The sequence below is a fragment of the Salvelinus namaycush genome, chromosome 39, assembly GCF_016432855.1.
Source record: "Salvelinus namaycush isolate Seneca chromosome 39, SaNama_1.0, whole genome shotgun sequence".
NCBI classification, from domain to species: domain Eukaryota; kingdom Metazoa; phylum Chordata; class Actinopteri; order Salmoniformes; family Salmonidae; genus Salvelinus; species Salvelinus namaycush.
Genome location: NC_052345.1, coordinates 6,576,654 through 6,599,837, shown reverse-complemented (window position 1 = coordinate 6,599,837; position 23,184 = coordinate 6,576,654). Strand labels below are relative to the sequence as shown.

Here is a 23,184-nt window from a genome sequence, read left to right as displayed (position 1 = left end):
CCAGGAAGCATAGGAACTGAGAAGTGGTCTGTGGTCACCACCTGCAGAATCACTCCTTTTTGGGGGGTGTCTTGCTAATTGCCTATAATTTCCACCTTTTGTCTATTCCATTTGCACAACAGCATGTGAAATTTATTGTCAATCAGTGTTGCTTCCTAAGTGGACAGTTTGATTTCACAGAAGTGTGATTGACTTGGAGTTACATTGTGTTGTTTAAGTGTTCCCTTTATTTTTTTGAGCAGTGTATATTTTTTTGCCCTTTTTCGTGGTATCCAATTGGTAGTTACAGTCTCGTCCCATCGCTGCAACTCCCATACGGACTCGGGAGAGGCGAAGGTCGAGAGCCGTGTGTCCTCAGAAACACAACCCAGCCAAGCCACATTGCTTCTTGACACAATACCCGCTTAATCCGGAAACCAGCCGCACCAATGTGTCAGAGGAAACACTGTACACCTGGCAACCATGTCAGCATGCATTGCACCCAGCCCGCCACAGGAGTCACTAGTGCACAATGGGACAAGAGCATCCCTGCAGGACAGACCATCCCCTAACCCAGATGACGCTGGGCCAATTGTGCACCGCCCATGGGACTCCCGGTCGCGGTTGGCTGTGACAGAGCCTGGACTCGAACCAGGATCTCTAGTGGCACTGCGCCACTCGGGAGGCCTCTACTTTTACACTATGATTTGACTATTAGATGTTAAATGTTTCTTTTGAGAATTTTATTTATATATTTTTATTTAAAGTTTCACCATATTAAAACAAGAGAAACTTGGAGAAATGTTGGGGTTAAGTGAGTTAAAATCTTCCTAGAAGTCACAGAGGATGCACGGAGAGACATTTTGGCACTAGTTAGTCAGATTTATTGAATTCTCCATGTGGTCTATACTAAAGGGCACTTAATTTAATATAACAGGCTTTTAAAATTCAATATTGATGCACAATTTCTACTTAAAATATCAAAGGGATGCAAAAGGCACTCATTTGGTGTAACAACCCAGTTGTTAGTGCTTGAGTTGAACTATGACTAATGACACTGTCATCTCCTCCCAACACTTTGTTGATGGGACAACCTTTCCTCATATCGTAGAATCAGAGATGCAAGTCCAAGAACTCTCACTCTCTCTCCCCTCCCTCCCTCTTTCTCTGTCTCACTCTTTCCCCCCCCCCTCTCTTTCTGTCTCTCTCTTCCCCTCCTTCTCGCTCTTGCTCTTCCCCTCCTTTCCCCTCTCTGTCTCTCTCTCTCCCCTCCATCTCGCTCCCCTCCCTACATCTCTCTGTCTCTATCTCTCTTCCCGTCCTTCCCTATCTCTTCCCCTCCTTCCCTCTCTCTCTTCCTCTCCGTCCCTCTCTCTTCCTTCTTCTCTCCATGCTCGCTCACATGATGTTGGCTGTGTGACTTATGTAACGAGACAGACAGACAGACAGCTGGGGGTGAGGGACAAAAGCTTTTTCAAACCAGCACAATGAGTCACTGGGATTAAACGTTCTTTGTTGTGTGAGTTTGACAGTATGAGTGCCTGGCATGCATGGTGCACAACATGTTTCAGACAGTGTACTATAAGAGTACTGAGAAGAAACATACTTGGAAATCGCTTTAGTCCTGCTTGGTTATTGAGAACAGGTTTCAATTAGTATTTTTTGTAGTTTTGCAGCACCTGCAATTCTATCAGATATTTCATTATTGATACTCAAAGGGCTGTAACAGGCCTTAGCGACCAATGTTTAAGCAGTAATTTTTTTTCCACAGACGCAACAAGAAAGAAGGATGTGCTTGCTTTAGATTGGGCGTTTGACGTTTCTGAAGTTATGATGCAGTGTGTCTAAATGCAGTTACAGAGGGTAAGAGGTGAATGTCAAGCAGAGAGACAGAACAAAGGCCAGGGCATAATGGGTGTGTATTTTTGTTATTCTTGTTGTTTTTTCTCCTAACAGGAAACAATATTGACTTCATTTCAAAGGGCCTAATACAGAGCTCGGGCTAGGTTTCCATTGGTTACTCTCACACCATACACACATACACACCCATTAGCCTACACATGAAATGAATAGATCGAAAGTGAAATACATTTTTGAAGTTTTATTGAATTCTCCATGTGGTCTATATTAAAGGGCACTTCATCTAATACAACAGGCTTTCATTCTTAAAAGTGTAACTGTATTACAAAAACAAATGTAATATTGAATTTGGCCTTTACTGCTATAGCCAATATAAACTCATTGAATAACATTCATAAATGTCAAAAAATACCTGTAAACAAATTCATCATAAGGAATAAGGTTTGGAAGCATTTTCACTTTTCATGTATAGGCCTATACCGTTAATATTCCTGATTTGCGTGCTTTCAATCTTAGTTTTGGATATAAAACTCATAGGTTTACACAGGCAGCCTAATTCAGATCTTTTGTGAGTTAGGCTGCCTGTGTGAACATAGCCAATGAGACACATCTCCCAAATTACATTTTTCATTCTCTTGAAGAGAATGTTCTAACAACCTGTCTGAACATCATTCAAGGCACGCTACCTTATGCCCTTATTCAACCTGATGACTTGAGAGAGAGCGAGAGGGAGACCAACAGGTACCCTCCCTCTTTAAGATAATTAGCTAGGCAATCAATTAGTCATTGTACACCTGTGTTTTTCTAAAGTGATCTACCCTTCCACTCCACACACTCTGTCAATGAGGCCAGTGTGTATGGATGGACTTCTAATCAAACCAATGTTTATGAAATGACCATCATGTGAAATGATAATGAAACATGCGATCAGCCCTGGTTAAAAATCAATGCAAACATGTAATGTCCGGGGATATTCGCAGGTAAGAAACAAACTATTGTCTATATAGTTGATGGTCAAAAACGGTTTAATCTTAATAGTTGTAGGCCTTAGGCCTAGTATTTCCTTATATATTAATTGTCAGAAATACAGGCACGATGCACACAGAGAGCCAGTAGCATGGCTCATCTCTCCAGTGTTGATGGTTTGCCAACAAGAAAACAAAAGAGAGTTGGGGCTCGCTCACTTTTAATGAAGAGATAAGTTAAGCGGAAAGCTATTGGATCTGACAGATCTGTAATCAACAGATTACTTATACAGGACCGTATTACACAATGGAGAAGAGGGGAGCAGGGAAAGAGAAAAAAGGGGACCACCCGCCCTTCTTCCTCTCTTTCCCTTTCTCTCCATAGTTCAGCTGTTAAAGCGCCAACCAGTACAATCAACATTCACTGAGTGACCATTCATTGCCACTCTCTCCAGCTCCAAGCTCCCCATCAACACAGTTTCCCTGTATGGAATGCTCTTGTCATCACTCAGAGAGAAACTGTACAACCATCATGGCTCCAGAGATGAATCTGGGCTGATCTGTCAAACTGCGGTTTAGGAGACGCTCACCAATCGAACGCAGTAAGTTACTGTACTTTCTATTTGTGTTTCCTAGCCTGGGAATCGAGTCTGTTTTTGCTTTAGCCAACTCCTCTCTGTGTTCATTCATTGCCATGAAGAGTTGGCTAAGGAACTCTTAAAGTCTAGGTCCAGGCAATGTGTTGTCTAGACCTTTTGGGGGAAGGGACGGGTTGAGATACATGTGAAATATTATAGTCAATCAGATTGGTATGACCAGTAATGTCATTCATGTTCATACATTATTGTGGAGCATTATTTAATTCAACCCAAATGGCAACCAAAATGTAACCATAAGTTGTTCAAGCACCAATCAGTACAATCAACAATCACTGAGTGACCATTCCATTTTGACTTCTAAATATTTGATTGTGTTTATTTTTGGCACCACTTATGTTAATGACTCAAAGATGGAGGCGTGGAGTCAAAGGATTATATGGGTAAAAATAGCTGTGTTATTATTATTATTATAGGTAGCCTAAGTCATGCTATGCCTCCTTTCCCTATTTCTCCGTAAAGCTGGTAAAAGAAGCCCCATTTATAAAAGGGCATGTTGTGACAACACATGTTGTCTGGCATCTTCTTGTTGGCACAACAGATATCTTCTGTACTGTTTGTATTTACTTCATCTGTCTTAGCAAGAAAAGGCTGGGTGGTTCTCAGATCTGTTTGTAGTCTTGCCAAATCATATGGCATCTCAACACAGTTTCCCTGTATGGAATGTTATTTTCATGACTCAGAGAGAAACTGTACAGCCATCATGGCTCCAAAGATGAATCTGGGCTGATCTGTTAAACTGTGGTTAAGGAAAAGCTCACCAATCAAATGCATTAAGTTACTGTACTTTATATTTGTGTTTACTAGCCTGGTAATATAGTCTGTTTGTTCTTCAGTCAACTCCTCTGTGTGTTCATTGCCATGAAGTTGGCTACAGAAGCACCAGGCTATGTGTTGTCTCCACGTTTGGGTGAAGGGACGGGTTGAAATGCATGTAAAAGACTATAGTGAATCAGATTGGTGTGTATGACCAGCCTCACTCATGTTCACACGGTACACTATTGTGGACCATTATTTAGATCAACTTAAGTGACGACAAAACTGTAACCATAATATTTTGTCACTTATGTTAATGCCTCAAAGGTGTGGAGTCAACAAAGGATTATATGGGTTTAGAGTGAACAAAGCCTGTCGGTCCTGGAAAGAGCAGCGATTACGTAGACAGACGGGGACTTCTTGATTGACTTGGTCATGGTTTCATAGATTGACTGGAGGAGTTTTCTAAACTTATTTTTGGTATTTTTCTTGTTCCTAAAGGTAGAAAGCATTCCCTTTGCATAGATTTGGGTCAGAAAATGGACGTCATTGTGCTTCCATGAACCAATGAATATGTTACGGTAATGTACAGGAAGTCAATGTTCCAAAATATTTGCTATCCAGCCCTCTAAATGCCACTAAGAAATCCCCATAAAGTACTGTACTGTTGAATGACTCTTTTGTCTTCTTTATTGAACCTCTTCCTTGCAACATAAGATTACTGAATTTCCTAGACAATTGGCAATAAAGTATTGGAATGTAACATAACAAAGCATGACTTTCATTCTGTCCTGTAGACCTATCATTCATTCATTGTCACTTGTCCTACATAGTTGTACTATAGTGTGGTGGTTAAGGGCTCTCTCTACTCTCCCCTTGTCAGGTGAGAACCTTGATGACTCTACTACCTGTGGATGAGGATGCGGTCTACACTATCTCTCTGTGGAGGAGAAGGGGAGGGCAGGGGCCTGAGAGCCCGGGTAGGCAGGATGAAGAGACTGCTGTGCCTTCGACACACCCACCGTGTGGACGTCCTGACGGACATGGAGCCGGGGCTCTGGCTGAGGCGCTTCCAGCTGCTGGACACAGAGGTCACTGAGGTGAGTTGGTGGAAAGGTGATGTTTGCCCTTTCGTTATAGCTAAGGGCCAAAGAGAGTGGAGTGGGTTGCATTGAGTGTCAATGCGTAGAGGATTAAAGGTCTGTCTGACTCAGTATTGTGTAAAGTACCTATCAAATGGTAATGTGTTAATTTAGGAGGTTAGATTTGGTGGCATGGTGTTTCCCCCTTCCAGTTAGGTAAAGAGTTGCTTGAGTCTCTGTGTAGAGGCTGAAGGGTTTTGTCTGACTGATACCCTATATAGTTATTGTGCATACACATTTGAGCAGTCAGTTAGCTTGGTAGCTCCATTAAAACCATATAAATATTAGACCTACAGGGACTTGGCAAGTGAAACCAGTGAGTGGGAGCCTCCTGAATATGACATAAACACTTTTCTTGTGTCAGAATATCCAGTTGCCTTACTTTTGGAAGCTTCCTCTTACCAGGATTGATTTATAAGAGCCTGACATCTCCAGTGACAGAGCTAGGGTTGAGATTTATAGGGGCCAGCTTTACTGTCTAGGTTAGGTTACTGCGTAAATGGTAAGAGGGAGGGGTCATCACTGTGCTGTATAACAACTGTCATGTACCTCAGTGTGAGGTGGTTTTACGTCAGAGCAGATGTTGTTCTCATGTAGGCTGCTGCTTTTGTTTCCTTTTTCTTCAGTAGTTTGTGTTGTTGAACACAGTAGCTATTTTGACACTGAGGAGGAAGGAAGTCCACCAGGAAGTGTCTGTCACTTCTGAAGCATGCTGGTTTTAACATGCCTCTTCTGATAAGGGCTATCATTTGGACATGTCCCACAGTTGTAAACCGTATTTCATACCAACAAAAATATTGTTCCAAAAAGACAGTTTACTCATGTCATCGATTATACAAAATCGAGATGAATTTGTTATGAAGTCATCTAATCGGACAATTGTTGTGCGTTGTTGTGAATTCACTGTGTCTCATTAACGTTAATTATTCACCCTGCCCCCTCGGCTACCTCTCTCATTCTCTTTGTGCCTCTGGACTGGCAGAGTGTGGCATTGGATGGCCATGGTTCAGATATTCAGAGGAGAGAGGGGGGGGGGGAACTCATTAAGCAACAGTTACCCATTCTCCCCTTTTGAAACCCAATGTTTGCTAATGAGGGGGGTTTATAATAGAAACCGCCATTGATCAAACGCCATCTGCTGAGCTAGAGATGGTTGACACTTTATCATTGGGCGGTCAAGGCGCTTTCTCATTGGGACAATTTAGGGATAAAAGTAGATTAGACTACAGTGAACATTTTATATTCAGATATGAGTACACTTGTCCGCCCTGAGACTGAAAGGTTGGGAGGTCGATCTCTGGCCGAGTCATACCAAAGACTGTAAAAACGGGACCCGATGCGTCTCGAGTGGTAATCAGAATTAAGGAGATATGTTGGGGGTAAGGCCCTGCGATAGACTCGTGTCCTGTCCAGGGGGGGTACTTGTACATTAAGCTGCCTCACACTACAGAAACAGGAGATAGGATCCTGCTATATGAGCTGTTCGTTCTGGCTCGCACAAGTCAAGGCTATAAGAACATTGGGACTATTGAGCTACTGTTCAGCTCAACAGAAACCCTACATGTTTCTCTTCACCAAATTATAAATATGGTCTGCTTCTAAGTCATTTTGGAACTTTCAGCCAGCCAGTAGAAAAGGACAGCAACAGGTGACACTGGCTTGGAACACTCAATAGGAACAAAACAGACTTGTTTTTCTGTGGAATTTCCAACCATGCCATACCTCTTACAGACACCATGGTTTGAGAGCAGTCCTGAGAACTGTCCCGACTGGATTTTAGAATAGTGGCAGTAAGGTATGAAGGAGATACCAGGAGCAGTCACCTGAGAAGCACATTACAGGCCCATGGTTCTTGCCTGAATAATTCTCTCAGAATTTTCTCAGACTCAGAATTCCCAAAATACTAATAGCAAAAAGCTCATACTGTACCTAGAGAATAGAAAGTGGATTAATGCATTTAAGGAAAAAATGCAAATGTTCCCTTTATGGCTATAGTAGGCCTACAGTAATCAGACATCATTTATACCTACTAAGATGGTGCAAATGCTTGTTTATTACATTGTTTTAAATTATTTTAATTTGCCTAAATAATCAAAAAAACATTACAAGTGTGAAAGTTGTGAATGACATGGCCTGTTACCGTCAGTTTGTGACACTGCTATCACCAAATCTGTTGACGTAAAAGCGCGTGGTATCGAGATTCCCGCCCTGCCTTCACCTGCTAGTACAGCCTCTGCTCTCGCGCTCAGGTGCAATCAGTCACTGCGACTTGCACAGAAACCGGCTGTCGCACAGCTCACAGCGAAGCTCACACAGACAGGCTGTGTAGCGGCTAGGCTATCGAGTTTGAAGCCTGCTTAGAAGTATATTCATCTATTAATGTCGTTTGAGTTGATACAGTATACAAAATATACTCTATATTATTATACGAAATTCAGAATTGTTATTTTGGTCGGATCAGCGACATCCCAGGTAATTTGCGGAACTAGGCTACTGGCCATCCAATAATTTATTTCGGTCACTCACGGATTACTTCATTGGAATATCAGTATCTACCAGCAGCAAAACAAGAAATGGCTCCCTAAACTACTGGAAACTTTACCTTCTTTCATCAACTAAAACGACTGGGAAATATGGGGAAATGGCGTTTGTCAATGGTATTAGTTTTACCTTTATTCATTGCTTACTGTACTTCTTTTGAAATGTCTCTGTTCTTTTAGGCTACTTGATCTACTTTTGTCGCATACAATCAATTAATTACACAGCCTTTTATCCTGTGAGATTTTACTATTTAAAAAAAACAATAGCCTAAAATAATTAAACCTTCATAATTTTTCAAATAATTAATACATTTACTGACAAAGCAAAGAATCAAAATTATTATTATAGGACCATATTGTGATTTTTCCTGCTAATATTATTTTGTTTTCCATATAGTGTAATCACAACTTTAACTCAATATTGTCTTCAAGATTTCATATTTTGGTTTTTATGTAATTTTTTGATTATTTTGAAAGTGTGTATGTGTTCACACACCAGACAGGGACAGAACATTGAGGGTGCCTATTGGTCCAGACCAGTGTACCATGGAGAGTTATCAACAAAACTTGCATGTCTGGCATATGGAGGACACAGATATGGAGGGCACAGTAAATAGTGGCTTTTGTTCTCGTTCCCTCTGCAGCCAGCCAGACTCCATTAGGTGTTGTATAATGACAACAAAACAGTCATTTGGAGCCTGTCAATGTTCTTTACGACAGACTATGGATATCGACAGGCTTTTAGTGGCTGTGAATAGCATCAACCAGAGACAGATATAGGGAGAGTTTGGACGTTGCCATCTATATGACTCAGATCCAATATGTCTGACCGTGTGGAAACTTCCTTGTTTCCTCATCCTCTATTTATGGCTTGATTCTCCATTGTGTGTCAGTGGGATACTAGCTAGAATCTTCACCCTAGAAGTTATTATATGGAATTCATGGGCTCTCTCCAGGGACTGAGAACTGCTAGATGTTACTGAAATGTGTTACTCCGATTTTGTTACCGACGTGAACAGAACTCAGAGGTACTGTAGTGCTCTCCAGTGCATGGGTAGGCAGGCCCCATGGATACAGTGAGTTCTGCTTTGTATAAAAGCTACAGGTCTGGGTAGGGTCTTCTGTCTACCCACCCAGTCGGGTCAAAGTCTAGGGGCTACAGAGCTGGTAGCACCACACCCTACACTCTGCCCTATCAGTGAAACTGAAACCTGATCCTCTGGTTACATGGTGAGGGTATAACCTCTGTCTAGTCTATGGGATGTTGGGCTAATGTGGGCGATGTGGATCTCCTTCTGTATGTCAGGAAGTGTGGATGTGTGTCAAATGGCACCCTATTCACTATATAGTACACTACTTTTGACCAAGGCCCATAGGGAATAGGCTGCCATTTGGGGGTGAACCCTTTGTGTGAAATGGTGTTTGGTTGGTTTTAACACCATACGTCGGCGTCTTCTTCAAAAGAGAAGGAAATGCCATGGTGTTTTTTTGCAATTGTATTTATTTGACCATTTTAATAGCACAATTGAAGAACACATGGATGCAATGCATTTAAAAAACGTTGAGAAGAACTTAACCGTATTTCCATTGTGGTTCTCTTTGATGGAGATTGAATATTATCTTTACTTTGCTCTGGGTGATGGAATGGGAGTTGATGTAGTATAGCTTGAGTGGAGGGAGCAACGATGTTGCACATGTCTTGCTAAAAACGTTCCACATTTTAGACATACAGGTCTATAACTAGCAATTATACATTTCAAAATGTATAATGTGCTTTCATACCAGTCAGATGGGATATAATCATACAGTATAGTAAATTCCACTGTTGCTGAAAACATGCCACACATTGACATTTAGGTCCCTATACATTGAATGTATAATATCTATTTAATGACGTCACATACCTGTTGCTGTACAGGCATGCAGTCTAATAACAGGTACCTCTGCAGCATTTAAATTTGCGTAGATGGATGTCTAGCTAAAAATGTGCCACACGTTTTACATTTGATCCCTTAACATTGTGAGATGTGCAATCAATGTTTAAAAAGCTCTCATACCAGCTGCTAGACAGACTAATTGATGCCTCTGCAGTACCTGCATAGATTGAACTGAGAATTCTATGTTGTTTGAAAGCAGTATCTGTGGAACGGTGCTATTGACGTAGCTGTGCTTAACCTTCTCACTTAAACTGCTCATTGCCTGAATGCTTTGAATGTGAAGATCTCTACATTTGACTGGTGGTGTTTGTGTCACAGAGCACGAGGAAAATGTAGGCCACTTCACTGCAGTTGAAGTTGAACGTCTATGTGAATTTAGTAGGACCGGCAAACCCATTTTGATTAATTCTGTGTGTTATGGCTAATGTCAACAACCCTTAATGTGCAATTACTATTCTATTGAAGTCTCACCTCCACTCCCTTTGTCTCCCACCAGGACCCAGTGCAGGAGTGGGGGGAGGAGGTGGAAGAGGGGGCCGTGTTCGGCATAACGCTATGTAGGGAGCCTGTGCTCCCCAGCCCCTCCACCCAGGACCCCTCAGAGCCTCTCACTATGTCCCAGTCGACTCCATCGGCTTTCAACTTCATCCAGTACCACACAGTGAAGGTAAAAGCACTTTGAGAGAATGAATGATCAGAGAGAGATGTGGAGAAGGACAGACTGGGGATAGACAAAGGACAAGAGAGGTGGAGAAAGGGAAAGATGTAGGGAGATGGAGACAAGCACTTTGCGACAACTGCTAATGTAAAAAGTTAATTATGAATAAAGTGGATTTGTATTTGATTGAAGGTGCGTCGGTTGAAAGCGGGGACCCTGGAGCGCCTGGTAACCCACCTGCTGGACTCAGAACACCAGGAATCTGACTATGTCAGAGTGTTTCTGTCCACCTACAGAACCTTCACCACCACCAACACACTCATAGAACTGCTCTTCCAGAGGTGAGACACAGAATAGGATTTCATGGTGGTTGTTGTTTTTTGTTGTTATTCAGAGCAACATACATTTAACCCAAATGTAATTCAGTATGTGGCACTGTGCTGTTGCTCTTCCAGAGGTGAGATGGTTACAGAGATTATATGATGCTATGTTACTTCTGAATGTTTTGTGATATGATAATGTATTTAGCAGACACTTACTGTTAAGATAACTTTTACATGCATGTGTTTTTGTAAGTGGGAAAAGTCATTGAAAACAGTTGACTAAAGACATCTTGTGAAGTAAACCCTTGAGTCTTGCCTGGAGTCCTTGGCCTAGATAGGACCTATACAAAATGACCTGAATTCTTATCAGACTAATAACCTCTGACTAACCTCTGACTAATCTCCGAGGCTGCACTTTGGTTGCACCTCTTTCAACAATATTTGGAAGGCATCTGGCATGATGTAGGACTACCAGTCTAATGTTGTAAGTCTTTCCTAGTTTGAATAATTCAGTTTCACCCCATACATATTTGTGTGATGTTGTGGGAGGCGACAGTCACTCAGTTATGAGTTTGCCTAACCGGTTCCTAATTACCTACCACATGACGGGTCCAACAAGAATGTCTAAAGACTCCTTTTTAAAAATGCTGCCTCATAGGTTATTCATAATATTTTATGCAAAATAAATAATAAATAAAACTGAGGTTTTCCAGATATCATAGTTGGAGGATTCCTGGATCTCCTGTTTATTCCCTCACAATATCCAGGAATTCTCTAACTGGGATTTCTGGAAAATCTGGGAACCTTATTCTGTGATAATATTGTATTGAACTTTTCTGAGCTATCGACTAGTAAGACCCTTTACCAGTTCAGTAGTTAGCATTAAACTCCAGTAAAAGGCTATCTGCTTTGACCTATGACATTTAGAACCCTAGAGATAATGATTAATTGGTTGTTAAGCTGTCATCCTCATTTCTGCAGTGCAGGTAGCAACAGGCTTCCTTAAGAAACTGACGTCACCATATGCTAGCCCCAGGGCACATGGATTGTAATTGACAGCAATGGGCTTTCCGCCGAAGGTCAGGTCTCTGTAGTTTATATGTTAGTAAAGGGCTACTCTTGCTTGTCAGATTCATGGTGTGGGAGGAGAGTAGCAGAGGGCCAACTATTTCTTTGACAAAGACCATGTTGGTCAAAACATTGCTTTGTACCCCTAAATCCCTTGTAGGAGCAGTAACCATTGAGCAAACATTCAGGTTTTTTCTAAGTACTGCATGTCTCTATTTCCATAGGGATGATATGATTGCCAACCTGGACAACACAGTCTGCCCAAGGAGGTATGAGGAACTTCACTCTCTCAACTACTTCTACAATGTCTTCTTACCATAAAACACCCTTGATATTAATCACCCCCCTTCCTCCAGCACCCTGGTGCCCCTGATCAGAACCTGGCTAGAGGAACACAGGGAGGACTTCAGGGAACCCCCTCGGCACCCCTCCCTGAGGCTGCTCTGTTTCCACCTCCGCCACCGCCTCGCCTTCCGTCGCCTCGCACAAACAGCTGAGACGTTGCTCAAGAAGCTCCAGGAAGAAGGTTGGTAGCATTCAGTAAGGCAAACCGTAGAAAAACGTTTTTCAACAGAAATCAAACTCTGGGTTTATATTGGACAAATGTAGGTAGTACCTCGCTGTTTCAAGTTTTTATCCTTGCCCCTTTCTCTCACAAGCAAAAAACTGCATCCTACCTCACCAGTAGAAGTCTTACAAGTTGTGATTTTGCTTATTTTCTTCCTAGATCGCATTAGTCTGCATCAGTCTTCACCAATAGATAATAGTGATTGTCAGCAGAAAGAGGAGGGGTCAGGAGAGGAGGGATCAGGAGAGGAAGTACCGAAGGAGGTGACTGGAGACTTTATGGACTTCCCTGTCATAGAAGTGGCAGAGCAGCTGACACAATTGGACGCTGTAAGTGTTAATCATCTTTATGACCCAACCCTTTCTGTTCAATCACTCCGCATGAATGACAAAGCTTACAAAGTGTATTTCCCTCCTTCCTATAGGACCTCTTCATCAAGGTGGTCCCATTCCAGTGCCTGGGCTGTGTCTGGTCTCAGCGGGACAAGAAGGAGAGCCGCAACGTGGCGCCCACCGTCCGCGCCACCATCGCCCAGTTCAATGCTGTCACCAACCGGGTCATCACCTCCCTGCTGTGCTCCTCGTCAACTTCTCCGATCTCTGTCTCCTCCTCAACCCCGAGTCTGTCTACGGCCCCTAGCTCCCCTCTCCTCCCCCACACCAGCCCCACCCTCAGGGCGAGGGTGATAGAGCGGTGGATCGCCATAGCACAGGTCAGCAAGTCCAGATGCTATACATAGAACATATATTTATCTACATTTTGAGATCTTTGGAGACATGTTTAGCTTTAATTTTTTTTTTGTTGATATTTAGGAAAGCAACAGGAAAACTGTTTCTTAAGTGGCTAAATGTAGGCATTGTGTTCGGTCCTGCCCTCTGTAGGAGTGCAGAATGCTGAAGAACTTCTCCTCTCTGAGAGCCATCCTGTCAGCCCTGCAGTCCAACGCTGTGTACCGCCTCAAGAAGAGCTGGGCTGCCGTCAACAGGTGAGATATGCAGAGGCACGGTAGCAGGTTTACATTTTGTCAGCCAGGGTAAGTTCTCAGACCCAGATTTACTCTACTTCTGAACTGAAAACCACTTGGATATTCTTCTTTGAGTGGAAAGCAACCCTGAATATGGTGGCTGAGATGCATACTGCACATTTCTGAAAATTGACAATTAATTTTATTTTAGGGATTGTATGGCCTGTTTCGACCAGCTGTGTGAGACGTTCCCAGATGAGAACTGTGTTCTGACCAGCAGAGAGATCCTGGTGGAGGTAAGAACCACAGAATAGAACCAAAGAATGGTAGTGGTTAGAGCGTTTGGCCAGTTACCAAAAGGTCGCTGGATCGAATCCCCGAGCTGACAAGGTTAAAAAAAATCTGTAATTCTGAACATGGCAGTTAATCCACTGTTCCCCGGTAGGCCGTCATTGTAAATAAGAATTTGTTGTTAACTGACTTGCCTAGTTAAATAAAGGTTCAATTAAAAAAACTAAACACAGAATGGCACCACAACCATAGAGTTCAACATTAAGAACACCACTTAAAAATACATTTTCCACCTGAGTAGCAACATTTACTGTTCTGTTCCATAAGCATTTTTTTTCATTTACATTTTAGTAATTTAGCAGATGCACTTATCCGGAGCAATTAGGGTTAAGTGCCATCCTCAAGGGCATGTTGACAGATTTTTCACCTAGTCAGCTCAGGGATCCGAACCAGTGACCTTCCAGTTATTGGCCTAACCCTCTTAACTGCTAGGCTACTTGCCGCCAACTAAATGACTGATATGGGTGTTAATACAGTATAATGATAGGGCTGTTATCATATCGGAAGTGTACACTTCAGAACAAAAGAGCCATTGTACTTTATACTTTGGCCACACAATCAAATGGGGTCAGTGATATCCGATAGCACTGTCTATCATATTATATTCACTTTTACTTGTTGGCTTTGTAAACGGCCCACATCTAAAGGTGGCGTATTCAATATGACTGCCAGTTTCGGGCTGGGCACACTGAGTCACACCGCTTTGACTGAACCCACACACGCCTCCGGGGTAAAACTAGCAACATCTATTACCAGGCGGAGGTGACTTGGTATGTGTTGATTCCAGAGGAGGCTGGTGAGGGGAGGATGGCTCATAATGGATGGAATGGAGTTAATGGAATGGTATTAAGCACATGGAAAACCAGGTGTTTGATACAATTCCATTAATTCTGTTCCAGCCATTACTATGAGCCCGTCCACCCATTTAAAGTACCACCAGCCACCACTGGCTGATTGTCTAAAGAAGGGTGTGTGCTTGGGTTTTATAGGTGATTCAATCTCAGCCTTATCATGACGGGGGACAACCAATCAGACACCACACCCAATAATAACAAGAACTAAGTAGTTATTAATTAACTTAACTATGTACTGCACTCACTGTACAAGGAAGTATTATAGAACAGCTATTTGGCTTGCTATGATTGCCCCACCCATCTCATATCAAACTCCATGTACTTGTTTAAGCCCAAAACAAGTAGATGCAGGTAGTGTGACTGTGAATAATGCACGCTATTTCAAGCACTCATGTGTAGGAACCTTTAGAGGACTTTATTGATTCTTGGCTAATGGATGGCAATTGATTGATTTTTCCGTGCCCATTTTATACCAAGCCTAATGTGACTGTTGTTTTTGCTGTTCTTTAGGATGGCAGCCAGCCGGATGACAACGCCGCCCCCAAGTCACCCCAGCTGTTCCCCATGTCTAAACAGATGGTAAGACTACTTCCTGCCCGTGCTTTAGGTGTTCTAACATGATCTGTACTGAAATGATAGAACTTCTGTCTGAGCACCTACAGTATATTGTATGAACAGCTAGAATGCTGATAATATTCAGTTACTGTCCACAACAATCGTGCGAATCCATTCAAATCTGCCGACATTATGTGGCTTCCTTATTCTTTGACTTTGGACCACAGAGCACGAGATACGTGGAGAAGACTAAAATAATACTGTTAGCTCAGCAAACAAGTCTCTTCCTAATACTTTAGAGCGAAAAGAGGAAGTGAGGTAGGAATACCCCTTAAACACGTCTTAGTTTCGACTTCTCCGAAACAAGTTACATGCAGCCTCTGTCTGTGATACTGGATGCTTCCCGAATGGCACCCTATTTTCTATATAGTGCAATACTTTCTGGTCAAAAGTAGTGCACTATTTAGGGAATAGGGTGCCATTTGGGTTACACAGTGATTCCCTAATATAGATCTCTCTCCGTTCCAACCTTCCTCCTTTTAATTTCCATCCTCTCATCCAGTGGAAACTCTTAGTCAGCTCAAATCACAACACTTGCCTTTTGCACACTTTAATGACACTTGAATTTACGTTTTACAAAGTTAACTTAACTTAGACCCTTTTTAGTCATTGTGGATCATCATCAGGTCAATGTTATATAAAGGTTAGGTGATGATGATTCTGTCTATGCTTTCTGTATAAACACAATCGCTGTGAACTGTTTTATGACGTACCATCCCATTGTCCTTCACACAATATAAACTGTTTACATTGTTTAGAACGTGTCCCAATGGCTCCTTATTTAGTGCACTTCTTTTGACCAAGGCTATGGTGAAAATTGAGTGCACTATGCAGGAATAGGGAGCCATTTGGGACGAGTGTTATAATCTAGGATAGGCTGCTGTATGACGTAGTGTCTTATCGTCCCTCAAACAGAGCCCGACCAGTGGTGTAGTCCCCTACCTGGGCACCTACCTGACAGTCCTCACCATGCTGGATACTGCACTCACAGACACAGTAGAGGTGAGATCACAATTCTAATATCTAACCCAATGCATTCAATACGAGTGTGGCTTTGTGATGTGGCCTTCCTAGACCTTTTGGTGGTCAGAACATCCCAACTTTTCACTCCTATTTATATGACCCACTTTCCTTGTCTATTATTTGTTTGCATTTACAATGGTCTGATATGTGAGCTCATTTCAATCCTATTTGTATCCCAATTCACAGGGTGGCCTCATTAACTTTGAGAAACGTAGAAGGGTAAGTGTCACCCCCTAGTGGTTTTTAAAAGAAATGCAACCAATCTCAGTAACCATACAGTACTGTGTGTAGGCTGTATCATGACATTCTCTCCCTCCCTCCCTCTATCAGGAGTTTGAGATCCTGTCTCAGATCGGCCAGCTGCAGGCGTTCTGCTCCTGCTACAGCCTCCCGGTAGACCAGACCATCTCAGCCTGGCTGCAGAACCACACCATGCTCAATGACCAGGAGAGTTATGAGCTGTCCCGTGCTCTGGAGCATCCGGTCGACCCTTGTCCAAACTCGCCCTCTTCCTGGAGCCAGCGCCTGCTCAACAAGAAGCTTGCCTCGTAAGTCTGACCTTCCTATGGCCAAAATGTCAAGAACCCTTTCTGACATAATGTATTATTTACCCCGTGCCACCCAAATACAATACTCCACTGTGTTGTAACTAGGCTGGGTACCAGTTTTTTTCTGGCTAACATTCCACTCCTGTCATCTCTTTGTCTTCAGCCAATGACAGGAGTATATTTAGTGATTTAATGGGGATCCTAATAAATACAAAATACACTCCTGTCATTGGCCAAAGACTATGTTAGGAATATACTTTATCTATTGAGGGAAAAGAAGTAGCAAGAGTCCTGCAGATTTTCCCAAACAACAGCAGGTGCTCTTGGAGGGGAATAGTCATTGAAAAGCTAAAGGAAAAATTATATCCACAAATCATTAAGTGGTGGTAAAAAAATCAAAGTCCAGGCACTCGTGTGGGTTTGAAAGTTAAAAATACTTTGCGTGAGCTACAGCATTATTAAAACACACCAGCGCGTATTGGCTAATGCCTTCATCAGGGTGTCTGTCTATACCTCGTCTCTATTGAACATGTGAGTGTTTTTGAGGTATTTGTGAGCACTTTAATGAACTCTTTACATGTTCATGTGTGTGTAGGTTGCTGTCGGGCACTGATGTCTCCAGCAGAAAGACCCATTCAGACCAGCTCAGTGTGTCGTCATCAGGCTCCAGTGGTTCTGAGATGGAGGATCTGTCCTCACCACAGCCATCTCCTCTCAGAGTCAAACTCAAGGTAGATAACCATGTCCAGGATTCAATCAGATCTGGGTTCAAATATTTGATTTCTTTCAAATATTTTTTTTGCGTTTTGATTGAGCCTGCCTGGAGAGCCATTTGGGTGGTGTTTGCACTTTGGGGAGTATTCTATTGGTTCCAATGTGCCAGGCAAGCTCAATAAAGCACAGCTAAAGTACTCTTTGAATCCAGGTCCGAAGTTATATGTTGACCTTGTTTATGTATAACAGTTATTAGCCAGTTAGCATGGAGCATTTATTATGCCTCCTCTCTCCCAGTCTCTGTCAGGCTCCCTCCACAACGTGTCTGAAGGCCTCTCCTCCAACACCACCTCCCCCACTCCCTCCAACGCCTCCTGCAGCTCCTCCCAGCCCGACCTCTCCTACTCCTCTATGGCCATGAGCCCTGACTGCTCTTCCTCCTCCTCCTGTTGCTCCTCCTCCTCTCCTCCGTGCTCTAAGCCCGTCTATAACAAGCAGGTAGCCGACTCCTGCATCGTGAGGGTGAGCGTGGAGTGCGGCAACAACGGCAATGTCTATAAGAGCATTCTGGTGAGTGAACTCTAACAAATACTCCCTTAAAGTGCCCCAATGTATATCTCTCTCTTCACTGGTTAGGGATGGTAGTTGATTTTCTAGATTGTAGTAATAATAATAATTGGGATTTCCACCTCCATAAGAGTGTACACTTGAAGCAGCTTATATGTCCAGTGTGTTCTACTAACCTTGTCTCTCTGTTCCTCTTGTCCAGCTGACCAGTCAGGACCACACTCCTCAGGTGATTCAGAGGGCCCTGGACAAACACAACCTGGAGAACATGAGCTGTACAGACTTCAGCCTCACACAGCTGCTGTCCCAGGACAAAGGTGAGCGCAGTCAGAGTAGGAAAGAACCTTACTCTCCCTTGTCTCCTTTCTTCCTCTGCACTTTTAAACTACATTTTGTATTGTGTTCACCTCTGTTGTTGATCAGTACAGATAAAGGAGAGGAGACAAGGAAAAGAAGCCACCATAGACTATTTAGATACACCCCAAATGTGTATGGCACTCAATATAAACCCCATACAACCCATACTGATCTATATATTCCCTTCTTCTCCCACCAGAACTCCAGATCCCTGACAAGGCCAACGTGTTCTACGCCATGGCCACCTCGGCCAACTACGACTTTGTCCTCCGCCAGCGCTGGAGGAGCCACAGCAGACGCCTGGGCACTTCTTCTAGCCCCGGGGCCCAGGCCAGGGGACGCCATGCCAAGTAGACGGCACCACAGCTCCTCCGCCTAGTCTGGAGGGAGAACTACAGCAATAGAGAAGGGTGGAAGTGGAATTGTGCCCCACTGGAACCATGGCGTATTCACTGTAACTGAGCTAGCTGCTAATGCTTGGTAGAAATGCACATTTAAGCCTTTCATTGGCCACAGCCTGAGAACTTGCATTGTGAACACCATTATGAAGCTTCTGCACCAGGACGTGGTTGACTCATCATTGGAAAGGAGATTATTTTGATACTCATGGATTCAAGGATGGGACTAGATGCATTCCAGGAGGTTCCATATTGAAGGATTGAAAACCAAGAGAGATAAATATGCCAAGAGGTGCTGTTTTGAGGGGATAAGTATGTGGAAGATGGAGTACTCGGAGATTGAAACTGAACAGGTGAGTTGAAGTAACGAAAGCAGACATTTTGTGGCCTTATATCCACTTCGGTGGATTGAAGCCATATGGATGTCAATGGAAGACATGAGAAATCAACCACAACCATTTTCTACACGACTAACACCAGCTAATGTCAACAAATATGCTATGGCACTTTAGAATGTTGACCAGTGTATCGAACCAACACTCCAAATGTACTGCATGTCATTAATTTAGCTCCGAACAGCAAAGACTATTATCAACACAAGGGACTATGCATCTACTTATTTGTGAAAAAAAGGATCCTGGAGGAAGGAAATCGCCCTTCTCCAAATAGGTGTTATCTTCCAACATAAAGAGCATGCAGGTCATTGACCCTGGGTCGATGGAAGTGTCCAACATGATTGAGTGGGGTGTGTAGGTCTCACATAATGATGCAGTCTGTATGTGCTGAGGGGATGACCATTCACATGGCCCACACCCCTGGGTACGTGGTTCTAACATTTCAGAAAGTGAGGAAGGAAAGGTGCATTTAAGTATTGGAGCAGGATGTGTTCTGTAGGCTTTAGATATATATACACAGACCCAGACAAAAATGAATAACAACAGTAGATATGACAGTGTTATTAGCAATATGTATATAGACCAGATCGTTTCAGTAATTATTCTCAGTGCTATGTTGCATTTCAGTGTTTCAGCTTTGACAAATTATAAAGTGATGTTATTTGCTTGTAATTTTTATGAGTCTGAATTGTTCAATGGAGGGAGGGGCAGTGCAGTGCCTGGTAAATGTACAGTATGTTTAATGTCTTAACTATAATAGGAAGATGGCACTTTAAGTCTCTTATCAGACTGTTTATTTTGAATGTCAAATGAAGGATATAGACAGTGTACAGAACATTAAGGACTCTTTCCAACACTGACCAGGTGAAAGATATGATCCCTGATGTCACCTGTTAAATCCACTTCAATCAATGTAGATGAAGGGGAGGAGACAGGTTCATGGCTTTTTAAGCCTTGAGACAATTGAGACATGGATTGTCTGTGTGCCATTCAGAGGGTGAATGGCAAGACACACGATTTAAATGCCTTTCAACAGGATATGGTAGTAGATTGCAGGCACACCGGTTTGTGTATGTCAAGAACTGCAACGCTGCTGGGAACGCTATCGACACCTTGTAGAGTCCATGCCCCAACAAATTGAGGTTGTTCTGAGGGAAATGGAGGTGGTGCAACTCAATATTAGGAGGGTGTTCTTACTGTTTTGTACACTGTGTTATTCTATATGTGACTACAGGCTTTCTGAAGAAATGCAGAAAAAGAGAGTGGAGGAGGGATAGGGTTTCCCACAAACAATGTCTGATAACCCCCCCCCCTGGTTAAAACAGGCCCATTTGATTTCAGTGGGGACATGACTACATGAGAATGACATTGCATGTGGATGTTGAAAGACACAGAATGTGATGGTGTTATTTATGGTGAATTCATTACCGGTGTGAGGGCAGTGGGTGGTTGGTGAATGTGGGTATTGCTGATAGTGTTGTGAAGTGTAGAACTGTTTACAAGTCAGATGGGGAGACAACAGAGAACAAGCATGAATTGACCTTTTGTGCTGCTTAAGATTTAGCTGAAACCCCTAGTGTTTTATTCGGAGAGACATTTGTCGTGTGTGTACATTTTACTAAACTTGTGAGGACCAGAAGTCCTTACTAGAATAGTAAACCAACAAAACTTCAGAGAAGTGAGGATGTTTGGCCGGTCCTCACTTATAAAAAGGCTATTTTAGGGTTGGGGTTAGGGAAAATAGGATTTTGAATGGGAATCATTGTTGGTCCCCAAAACGTCCTCACGAGTATAGTAAGACATAGTTGGGTGTTTTAATTCAAGCACTTTTCTCTCAATGTCACTGTTTTAAACTATGGGATATTAATGAATAAAGATTATACTCAACTCATGTTGACTTTGCATTATATCTTACACACTAGTCACCTAGTCCATGCTATTTGTCACCTAGTCCATGCAAAAAAATATAGCTTTATTTTACATGATAGTTGTGATAGGGTAGGAACATTAGTTTTGGTCAGTCTTTCCCCTGGGACTAAATAGGGAGGGACCGGTTAAAAAGTAAACAAAAGCGTCCCTTAGACGTATGCAGGTGAGCATTTTTGTACCTGAAGTTTGTAGAGACTGTGTGGTGTCGTTGCTATGCTGTGTCTGAGAACCATTTGGAGAACCATGCTGTTTGAAGAAATGTTTTGGGTGTGGTAAGGTAATTCCACTATGTGTTTACTTCGATTGTTAGTGTTTTTGTTTATTGAGTTTGACAGACTAATGCATTATTTATTGCTTTATTAAAATGTTGCTTTAATTAAAATGCCTTACTGTCACTGCAGTAGTATCTTTGTTTGAAGTTTATTCTGTTTTATAGAGATGTGATATTGAACCTGTCCTCCATTGAAATGCAGTGGCTGACTTTGAGCTTTGAATAAATAATGTATGACATTTGAGCAATGCTCTTTCTCGCCACATGGTGGCACTACAGTCTGAGTGGAACTATGAAACCGATAGAGCTGGCCGGTGTCAAGTATTATTTGACAAAGAGCCAAATGGATATTGAAAAGTATCGGTGTAGTTAAACACCCACCCCTCGCAAACAATGCTATCCAAAACGGTTTACACCCCTTTTGTTGGCAAATCTACACAGTTGTCCATGTCTTATGTATGTTCATATGATACTAGGGGTCGAAGCCCGACTGAGTTCGCCCACATTTTTGTATTTTTAGTCTTGAATCGCAGTCCGTATTGCCCCCGTTCTGGGTCCGGTTCCGGCCAGCGGTCCGCTTGTTGAGGAGGGAGGGGTGATAGGAGACTGGTCTGCTGATCTGCTGACTCCAGTCTGTATTTCAACCACTAGTGGGCAGAAGAGCTTTATACAGTCTATTGGAGACAAAGAACAATGAAGAGAATGTAAGACTGTTCCAAATCCATTTCAACACCACTGGAATGTACATACACTGAGTTCACAAAACATTAAGAACCTGCCCTCAGAACAGCCGCAGTTCATTGGGGCATGGACTCTACAAGGTGTTGAAGGCATTGTCAAGTTTGCTGGATGGCCTTTGGGTGGTGAACCATTCTTAATACACACAGGAAACTGTTGAGCGTGAAATCCATCAGCGTTGCAGTTCTTGACACAAACCAGTGCGCCTGGCACCTGCTACCATACCCCGTTCAAAGGCACGGCGATCTTTTGTCTTGCTCATTCTCTCTCTGAATGACACACATACACAAATTTCTCAACTGTTTCGAGGCTTAAAAATCCTTTAACCTGTATCCTCCCCTTCACCTACACTGATTTGAAGTGGATCTAACAAGTGACATCAATATGGGATCTTAGCTTTCACCTGGTCAGTCTGTCATGGAAAAAGCAGGTGCTTTTAATGTTTTGTACACATGAAACTATAAATCTTGAAATGTGCACCATTCACAGCCTTATCATTGTGCTGCCTAAACAAACGTCAACAGACAGGCACACCACAACCCCATGAGGGAATGTGAAGTGCTCTGTGATCCAACTACTTTGTTCAGCACTGGCTGTTCTTTTTAATTGTACCAGAGAGGACAGACTGAAACAGGGCGAGTCTGGATTTAACTCATGTTTTCTAAAATGGCCTACGGCAAGCACAGCCTTAGCATTAAAATGACCAATACACCATGTGAAAGTGATATTGTCCTACCACATCATCCTTCTGGTTGCTGTCCCCTAATCTTTTGAATGGGTTTCATGATTATAACCAATTCCAGAAAAATCTGTAATTTAATAAAAAACATATTTGTGTCTGGATGAATTTACATCTGCCAGATGCCTTTTATGAAGTTTTGCCACCGAAGTCTATTGCGCAACGTTTTTGCACATTGAATACAATTCAAAAAGCATACAAAAGTTCAAAAACGACAAGGCTACTAACTCGAAAAAACGATGCGTCTCTTTCATACCGTATTTAAAAAG

General features: G+C 42.6%; 1 protein-coding gene across 1 annotated transcript; it reads left to right on the top strand.

Moving 5' to 3' along the window:
* The first annotated feature begins 5,205 nt into the window (after positions 1–5,205).
* On the top strand, positions 5,206–22,130 carry rgl3a (ral guanine nucleotide dissociation stimulator-like 3a). The gene is made up of 17 exons (XM_038978585.1): positions 5,206–5,316; positions 10,332–10,502; positions 10,686–10,834; positions 12,109–12,153; positions 12,241–12,410; positions 12,612–12,781; positions 12,877–13,164; positions 13,334–13,437; positions 13,628–13,712; positions 15,132–15,200; positions 16,152–16,238; positions 16,446–16,478; positions 16,590–16,807; positions 17,403–17,538; positions 17,819–18,091; positions 18,291–18,405; positions 18,645–22,130. The coding sequence occupies exons 1-17, from the start codon at positions 5,206–5,208 to the stop codon at positions 18,797–18,799; spliced, it is 2,379 nt and encodes a 792-aa protein (XP_038834513.1). The 3' UTR covers positions 18,800–22,130.
* The last annotated feature ends 1,054 nt before the right edge of the window (positions 22,131–23,184 follow it).